Here is a 10,000-nt window from a genome sequence, read left to right as displayed (position 1 = left end):
TCTTCATCCTCAAAATAGAGTATGATTCCTTTGACGTAATTCCTCTCCGAACTCACATCGTGCCACTGATGCAATATGTGTTAATTGTGATAAGTATTTGACAGATCTTCTACTTCTCCTTGATACATGCTAGTCATTTAAATTGTCCCTTTTTATTTTGTCTTCATATTTATGTAACAGTTTTAAATTAGACTTCCCACTCTGACTTTGAGACAAATTTGGATAAAGTACTCAGATCCTTCACTTAGGTAAAAGTAATACCACACTGTAAAAATATGTTGTTACAAGTAAACGTCCTGCTATGTTACCAGCTGCATGACGTTTTTTTAAGGATAAGAAATAAGAAAAGGGGGCATTAAATGATTTGTATCTTATAACCAGAATAAATCAAATCAAATCAAATCAAATTTATTTGTATAGCCCAATATCACAAATTATACATTTGTCTCAGTGTGCTTTACAGACTGTACAGGTTACAACATCCTCTGTCCTTAGACCCTCGCATCGCACAAGGAAAAACTTCCTAAAAGAAACCCCAAAATTAAAGGGGAAAAAATGGAAGAAACCTCAGGGAGAGCAACTGAGGAGGGATCCCTCTCCCAGGACGGACAGACGTGCAATAGATGTCGTGTGTACAGGATAAACAACATAGTACAAATACAACATTTGACAGAAATTATGTTGTGTTGGAAAAAAAAAAAAGAAATAGAAAGTTTGGATGAATCCAGGAAAATGTCAATAAGGCTTCCCGGTGTCCAGCAGGACCAGGTCAGCAGGCGCTGTCACGATTCATGATCCTGACGTAAACTTTATCAGTGGCAACCTGCCACATGAGAGACAGACACTCCGGGGATGATACCCCGGATGGTGAGTTAGTAACATATATTTACATAAATGCATACAGATAGAGAGGGAGAAGAAGAGAGGGAGAAGAAGAGAGAGGGAGAGAAGGAAGAGAGCAGGGAGGTGTCCCCCGGCAGTCTAAGCCTATAGCAGCATAACTAGGGGCTGATCCAGGGCAAACCTGAGCCAGCCCTAACTATAAGCTTTATCAAAAAGGAAAGTCTTTAGCCTACTCTTAAATGTGGAGAGTGTGTCTGCCTCCCGAACACAAACTGGAAGCTGGTTCCACTGGAGAGGAGCTTGATAGCTGAAGGCTCTGGCTCCCATTGTACTCTTAGAGACTCTAGGAACCACAAGTAACCCTGCAGTCTGGGAGCGTAATGCTCTAGTTGGTTTATAAGGTACTATGAGATCTTTAAGATATGCTGGAGCCTGACCTTTAATTGATTTGTAAGTCAGGAGAAGGATTTTGAATTCTATTCTGTATTTTACCGGGAGCCAGTGCAGAGCAGCTAATACAGGAGTAATATGATCCCATTTCCTTGTTCTAGTCAATACACGTGCCGCTGCATTTTGGATCAACTGAAGAGTCTTAACCGACTTTTTTGGACAACCTGATAACAATGAGTTGCAGTAATCCAGCCTTGAAGTAACAAATGCATGGACTAGTTTTTCTGCATCATTTTGAGACAGGATGTGTCTTATTTTTGCAATGTTACGTAGATGAAAGAAGGCAGTCCTTGAGATTTGTTTTATGTGGGAGTTAAACGACAGATCTTGATCAAAGATGACGCCAAGATTCCTTACAGTGGTGCTGGAGGCCAAGTTAATGCCATCCAGAGCTTCTATGTCATTAGAAAATGCGTTTCGGAGGCGTTTAGGGCCAAGTATAATAACTTCAGTTTTGTCTGTGTTTAACATCAAAAAGTTGCTAGACATCCAAGTTTTTATGTCCTTAAGGCATGCTTGAAGTTTAGCCAATTGATTGGTTTCATCTGGTTTAATTGATAGATATAATTGGGTATCATCCGCATAACAATGAAAGTTTATAGAGTGGTTCCTTATAATATTGCCCAAAGGAAGCATATATAAGGTGAATAGAATCGGTCCAAGTACAGAACCCTGCGGAACTCCGAGACTGACTTTGGCTGTCATGGAGGATTTATCGTTAACAAGTACAAATTGAGATCGCTCAGATAAATAGGACTTGAACCAGCTTAGTGCGGTTCCTCTTATGCCAACACAATGTTCCAGTCTCTGTAGTAGAATGTCATGATCAACAGTGTCGAAAGCAGCACTGAGGTCTAACAAGACAAGAACAGAGACGAGTCCTTTGTCTGAAGCCAATAGAAGGTCATTGGTAACTTTCACCAGTGCCGTCTCTGTGCTATGATGAACTCTAAATCCAGATTGAAAAACCTCAAATAAACTATTATTATGTAAAAAGTCACACAACTGTTTTGCGACTGCTTTCTCAAGGATTTTAGCGAGAAAGGGAAGATTAGATATCGGCCTATAGTTGGCTAAAATCTCTGGATCAAGACCAGGCTTTTTAAGAAGTGGTTTTATTACAGCTACTTTAAAGGATTTTGGTACGTAGCCAGATAATAAAGACAGGTTGATCATATTTAATAACGAAGTGTTAATTAAGGGTAAAACTTCTTTAAACAGTTTAGTTGGAATCGGGTCTAAAAGACAGGTTGATGGCTTAGACGATGAGATTGTTGAAGTTAGTTGGTTAAGGTTGATTGGAGTAAAACAGTCTAGATATATTTCAGGAGTTACAGATGTTTTTAAAATTCCAACAGTTGAAGTTAAGTCATTACCAATTGAGGTCAGGAGGAGATTAATTTTGTCTCTAATAATTATAATTTTATCGTTAAAGAAACTCATAAAGTCGTCACTACTGAGAGATATAGGAACAGAAGGCTCTGTAGAGCTGTGGCTCTCTGTCAGCCTGGCTACAGTGCTGAAAAGAAACCTGGGGTTGTTCTTATTTTCTTCTATTAAGGAAGAGTAATAAGCTGCTCTGGCATTACGGAGAGCCTTCTTATACGTTTTAAGATGATCTAACCAGACTAAACGAGATTCTTCCAATTTAGTGGAACGCCATTTACTTTCAAGATTTCTCGACTTTTGTTTTAGTTTGCGGATTTGTAAATTAAGCCATGGAGCTTTCTTTTTCTGTTTTATGATCTTCTTCTTAAGAGGAGCGACAGAGTCGAGTGTTATTCGCAGTGAGGCTGCAGCGCTATCAACAAGATGATTAATTTGGGAGGGACTAAAGTTAGCATTGGAGTCCTCTGTTATATTGATATTGAGTCCTGGTATTGAATCAAGTGCTGATGGAATCACTTCCTTAAATTTAGTCACAGCACTTTCAGATAAACATCGAGCGTAGGATATTTTGCCTACTGGCTTGTAGTCCAGTAACAGGACTTCAAAAGTTATTAAAAAATGGTCTGATAAAAGAGGATTATGTGGACACACTGATAAACTTTCAATTTCAACACCATATCCCAGAACAAGGTCCAGAGTGTGGTTTAAACAGTGAGTTGGTTCATGTACATTCTGACTGAACCCAATTGAATCTAATATTGAGATAAATGCATTATTAAGGCTGTCACTATCAACATCCACATGAATATTAAAGTCACCTACAATAATTACTTTATCTGTTTTAAGGACTAAATTTGATAAAAATTCTGAGAATTCAGATAGAAATTCAGAGTACGGACCAGGAGGGCGGTACACAGTAACAAATAAAATTGGCTTTATTGTTTTCCATGTTGGGTTTGAGAGCGTAAGAACAAGGCTTTCAAAAGAGTTATATTTTAGTTTAGGCTTAGGATTGATCAAGAGGTTTGAGTCAAATATGGCCCCAACTCCACCTCCTCGGCCAGTACCTCGAGGAATGTGAGTATTAATATGACCAGGTGGAGTAGATTCATTTAGACTGACATATTCTTCATGTCTCAGCCAGGTTTCAGTGAGACAAAATAAATCAATCTTATTATCTGATATTAAATCATTTACCAATCCAGCTTTCGTTGATAAAGATCTGATGTTTAAGAGCCCACATTTAATTTTTTGATTTAGTTGCACTTTTGCAGTGGTGGTGTTTATTTTAATTAGGTTTTCATGTATAACTCCTCTTCTGTTAACCATAGACTTGATTAGTTTCAGTGGTCGTGGGGCAGACACAGTCACTATGGGGATTTGAGTGGGTGACTGCCCGGAAAGAAGCACAGAGAAGTGTGTAAGACTACAACTCTTTGTCCTGGTCTCAACTCTGGGTTGTCATGGATTAGGTCCACTAATAGACTGTGTAATATTATTGGATATGAGATCTGCTCCAGCCAAAGTAGGATGGATGCCGTCACTCCTAATCAGACCAGGCCTTCCCCAGAAAGTCCGCCAATTGTCTACGAAGCCCACATCATTATCTGGACACCACCGTGAGAGCCAGCGACGGAATGATGACATGCGGCTAAACATGTCATCATTCAAAAGATTTGGCAGAGGACCAGAGAAAACTACGGAGTCCGACATTGTTTTGGCAAATGTACACACCGACTCCACATTAACTTTAGTACACTCCGATTGACGCAATCGCGTGTCATTACCGCCGACGTGAATAACAATCTTACTGTATTTACGTTTAGCCTTAGCCAGCAGTTTCAAATGTGCTTCTATGTCGCCCGCTCTGGCCCCCGGAATGCACGTGACTGTCGTCGCTGGTGTCTCAAAATGAACGTATCTCAAAATTGAGCTACCGATAACCAGAGTTGGCTTCTCAGCTGGTGTGTCACTGAGTGGGGAGAATCTGTTAGAAACAGCAAGCGGTTGGTGGTGAACCGTGGGCTTCTGATAACACTTCTTTCGGACAGTCACCCAGTCTCCCGGCTGCTCGGGTCCCGCCGGGGGACAGCTAACAGGAGATACCACTGGTCGGCCCGCACCGACTATAGGGGGCTTGCTAACAGCTACACTTGCTAACCGCTGACTAGCCATGGTGCGGAGCCGCTCATCTATCCCTCTAAAACTCGCCTCCAACCCTGCGTATAAACTACATTTAATACACGTACCATTATCACTAAAGGAGGCAGAGCAATAGCTAAACATGAAACACACCGAGCAGGAGAGAGCAGAAGAGGGAGATGCCATCGCTAGCTGCCGAGCTGCAGCAGCTAACGTTAGCAGAGCCGAAAGGAGCGTAAAGAATTGAGGATTTAACGAGAGTCGCTAAGAGAAGGAGGATAAGGAGAGAGTTGTAAGTGCTTAGGAAGTACAAGTATAGGTTTAGATAGATGACAGGTAATTAGCCGATGTGATCAAGAATATAATAACATTAACTGGGTCAAACTGGAGCTGCCGAAGTATGCTACCAGCAACACAGAAACATTAACAACCGGAAATGACGCGCTTACCGTAACCATACACGCAATACAATAATGCAGTGAAGACATATTTCTGTGAATGACGTCTTCTGTGTGGAAGCAGTTTGTTCTCAGAAACGCTGCTGTGCAGTTTCTGGTGAAAACAGATTAGGAAGTCACATAATATCAACCAGGGTTCAACTCACAAAGTTATACTACTAATATTACTAGTAGTATTACTGCTACAACTATTACAGTACTACTGCTACTACAATATTTTGACTTACACTGTACTACTATACTCAGTGGTGGAAGAAGTACTCAGATCCTTCACTTAAAACTAGCAATATCACAGTATGAAAATACTTCATTATAAGTAGAAGTCCTGCATTCAAAATGTATTTTAAGTAAAAGTACAGAAGTATTAGCAACAAAATGTTATAAAAAGGAAAGTACTCATAATGCAGAGTGATTTACTATTATATTACTGGATCATCATTAGTGATGCATTAACATGTCTGCAGTACTTTAATGTTGTTGTTCATCTTAATTTGACAAAATACTTTGTCAGCTATTTACATTACAGGTCATTTAGCTGACGCTTTAAGTACAATAAGTGCAAACAATCATGAGGATACAACTCCGAACTGCAAGAATCTTGCAGGTACATTAGCTTCAAACAGGTGAAATCATTTAAGTGCAGAACAGTAGCTTCAAATAAGACAAACAAAAGTGCAACATACAGAAACGATAGAATACGAATTCAACTATTAGCTACAAATAAACCAAACCAACGTAAGTGCAACATACAAAGAAGTGAATTTCTTTTGACTTTTTACTACTGCTATTTGTAGTCTAGATATATACAGTATATCTCAAAAGTGAGTACACCCTTTAGATTTTTGCAAATATTCTGTTATATCCTTTCAGGGGATAACATTATCCTACTGAAACTTTGATATAACTTAAAGTAGTCAGTGTGCTGCTTGAATAACAGTATAGATTTATTGTCCTTTGAAAATTACTCAGTACACAGCTGTTAATGTCTAAACAGCTGGCAACAAAAGTGAGTACACCCCATAGTGAACATGTCCTAATTGTGCCCAATGATGTTGTTTTCCCGCCCTGGTGTCATGTGACTCGTTAGTGTTACAAGGATTCAGGTGTAAATGATAAGCAGGGCTGTTAAATTTGGTGTTTTGGGCACAATTCTCTCTGAATGCTGGACAACATGGCACCTCATGGCAAGGAACTCTCTGAGCGGCTGAAAAAAAGGATTATTGCGCTTCACAAAGATGGCCTTGGCTATAAGAAGATTGCCAACACCATGAAAATGAGTTGCAGCACAGTGGCTAAGATCATACAGCGGTTTTCCAGGACAGGTTCCACTCGGAACAGGCCTCGCCAGGGTCGACCAAAGAAGTTGAGTCCACGTGCTCAGCGTCATATCCAGAGGTTGGTTTCCAAAAATAGACGTGCGAGTGCTTCCAGCATTGCTGCAGAGGTTGCAGAAGTGGGATGTCAGCCTGTCAGTGCCCAGACCATACGCCGCACACTGCATCAAATCGGTTTGTATGGCCGTCGCCCCAGACAGAAGCCCCTTCTGAAACCGATGCATAAGAAAGCCCGCAAACAGTTTGCTGAAGACAATGAATCCAAGAACATGAGTTACTGGAACCATGTCCTGTGGTCTGATGAGACCAAAATAAACCTGTTTGGGTCAGATGGTGTCCGGCGTGTGTGGCGGCACCCTGGTGAGGAGTACCAAGACAAATGTGTTTTGCCTACAGTCAAGCATGGTGGTGGCAGCATCATGGTCTGGGGCTGCATGAGTGCTGCCGGCACTGGGGAGCTGCATTTCATTGAGGGACACATGAATTCCAATATATACTGTGACATCCTGCAGCAGAGCATGATCCCCTCTCTTCGGAAACTGGGCCGTAGGGCAGTTTTCCAACATGATAATGACCCTAAACACACCTCCAAGATGACAACGGCCTTGCTGAAGAAGGTGATGGACTGGCCAAGTATGTCTCCAGACCTAAACCCAATTGAGCACATGTGGGGCATCCTCAAGAGGAAGGTGGAGGAGTGCAAGGTGTCCAACATCCGTGCGCTCCGTGATGTCGTCGTGGAGGAGTGGAAGAAGATTCCAGAAGCAACCTGTGCAGCTCTGGTGAATTCCATGCCCAGGAGGGTTAAAGCAGTGCTAGATAACAATGGTGGTCACACAAAATATTGACACTTTGGGCACAATTTAGACATGTTCACTATGGGGTGTACTCACTTTTGTTGCCAGCTGTTTAGACATTAACAGCTGTGTACTGAGTAATTTTCAAAGGACAATAAATCTATACTGTTATTCAAGCAGCACACTGACTACTTTAAGTTATATCAAAGTTTCAGTAGGATAATGTTATCCCCTGAAAGGATATAACAGAATATTTGCAAAAATCTAAAGGGTGTACTCACTTTTGAGATATACTGTAGCTACTACCTCTAAAACTGATACGTGTACAACTACAGTGTCTACTTATCTGCTTCAGTCAACTAAATCAATGGGGGGAAAAAGCATTGCTAAAAACAAAAAGTCGCAGTTTTATATGAACTCTTAGCAGGTTTTTATTATGTCGTGTGTTCACGCCAAAATTAAGTTTCCTCAAAACAGTAGAGTACACACACTGAAACATACTGGATTTTTGAGTTTGCACATTATTGTCCCACAATGCAATGTCTAAAGGAGTCACAAAGATATGAGATACTAAAAACTAAGTATCCATCTTCAGAAAAAACATTTTCTTTTCTTTGTGAAGTTCAGCAGCGTTCGACCATGTTATATCATTTTGTCAAAGTACTTCAAAATGTACTTAAGAATTACTTGAGTAAATGTACAGTTCTCCGCTGCCATTCAACAGGCATTTCAGTGCAGTGCTTCTATTGCTGAGTTTATTCTAAATAAAGAAAAATGTTTTTGTATTAACAGAGACTGTGTGTTTTATTATAGTGTGAGGTTGCTTAAAGTCCTTCCTCAATGTTGGCAGTTATACCCTGAGTAATCAAAAAAGAAGGCTGTTCTGAGTAAGGCTTTCTGCAGAATTGTTTTACCGTCACATTTTCTGCAGAAAATAGCTGTTGAGACAGAAAAAAAAGAGAAATTACCATTTGTTTTTCTGAGAACCAGCTCAGTTATATTCTGAGAACATAACTGAGTGACAATGGAAAGCGATGGAGACCGGAGCGGTATATATAAAGGCAGCACAGAGCAGGTTTCTAGCACACATCAAACCTTGGAGATTAAAGGCTTTCATCCAAACAGAAGCTCTTCTGCCTTTGAACTATGAAGACTCTGGTGACTCTCGTACTTCTGATCTGCTTCCTGCGTCACAGCTCTGACGGTCAGTAACTGCTTGATTTCTCAGTGAGCTGTCAATCTAAACTGTATTTAGTACTAAATGTGTGTGTCTGTGTTCACAGCTCAGGAGGCAGCATCAGCACCAAAGGATGGATGCTGTCAAGGCTACAGTCCAACACCTATTCCTAAGAGACAAGTGAGACACGTGGGGATGACCCCGAGTGACTGTCATCTTAAAGCAGTTGTGTAAGTAAATCCATGTGTTCTTGTGAATCACATCCACCGCCTGACACTGTATGTGTACTGTTACTGCATTTTGCATTGAAAAGCTTGCAACATTTGAGAGAAGCCTGCATTTTTCTTAATTCCTTAATTTACGTAATAGCAGCTTTAAGTAAAAATATTAGCAAAGTATTAGCATCAACATGTCCTTTAAAGTACCTAGTGAAGTTTTTTTTATATATATAATAATATATAAATATAAAGTTTAAGAGTATTTACACTTTTAATAAAGAATGGGCTCCTTTTAATGTGTTACACTAAATGTAAGTGTTTTGTTTTGTGGAGTAATTTAATCTCTAACAATGCTTCTTATTTTATGAGGTTTCATACTTCTTTAATGGTGCACATGAAGTATAGTACAATCAAGTAACAGCACCCCAAACGGCAGCACTTTGAGCCACTAAAAACTTTGTTTTTTAAGTATTTCTTTTTCAAATGAAATAATTATGACTGAATAAATGGTAAACGGTCTGCATTTATAAAGCAGGTTTCTTGTTCAGCATTCACACACAAGCAACAGAATCAACAATCACACTTAAAATCCTCGAGTGAGAAGATCGCAGACAAAATACTGCCTTTTTGTAAAACCACATAATTTACTCACGTAAAAAGAGAAATATCACAAGGTGCAACTACTCCGCTTCAAGTACCTGAAGTAAAAGTATCAGCATAGTATTAGCAGCAACACGGCAGAGTCTCCTCAAGAGGGAGCTGTTCAGTTATCCAGGAAGTGCACTGTCCGGCTGCGAGGAGGACGTGATTATTTCTGTTTTCTGCTACTTTATATTTCCACTTCACTAGGGAGGGAAATATTGATCTTTTTACTTCTTTACATTTACAGCTACGGTTACTTGTTACTTTGGAGATTCAAATTTTTCATACAGAAAATAAACTACACAACATTATACAAATGAATTAGATTGAGCCGCTTCATTAAATGTCCTATGAAACGTTTATGCATTAGCAATGCAAAAGAAGAGTTTTTGTTAAACATTACGATCATTTTGTAAGATGTACTTTGTGGTGCTGTTGAACGGCATGATGTTTTGTCTAAATAACCATATTTCCATATACCATATTATAAAAGTATAGATTATAACGCTTTAAGTACAAGCTACTTGTTCAGCTGCTTTGCGACTGTTGT

The 10,000-nt window shown here is 39.8% G+C and overlaps 1 protein-coding gene across 1 annotated transcript in view; it reads left to right on the top strand.

Annotated features, from left to right (window-relative positions):
* The first annotated feature begins 8,508 nt into the window (after window positions 1-8,508).
* Window positions 8,509-10,000, top strand: part of LOC115006337 (C-C motif chemokine 22-like) — a 2,101-nt gene continuing 609 nt past the window's right edge. The window contains exons 1-2 of the mRNA XM_029428529.1: window positions 8,509-8,617; window positions 8,697-8,820. Coding sequence (XP_029284389.1) covers window positions 8,560-8,617; window positions 8,697-8,820 — 182 coding nt within the window. The 5' untranslated portion in view covers window positions 8,509-8,559. The remainder of the gene's footprint in view (window positions 8,618-8,696; window positions 8,821-10,000) is intronic.

This window comes from Cottoperca gobio, chromosome 3 (genome assembly GCF_900634415.1).
Source record: "Cottoperca gobio chromosome 3, fCotGob3.1, whole genome shotgun sequence".
Classification (NCBI taxonomy): Eukaryota; Metazoa; Chordata; class Actinopteri; order Perciformes; family Bovichtidae; genus Cottoperca; species Cottoperca gobio.
The sequence above is the reverse complement of the archived record's forward strand: the minus strand, read 5'-3'. Positions and strand labels throughout refer to the sequence as shown.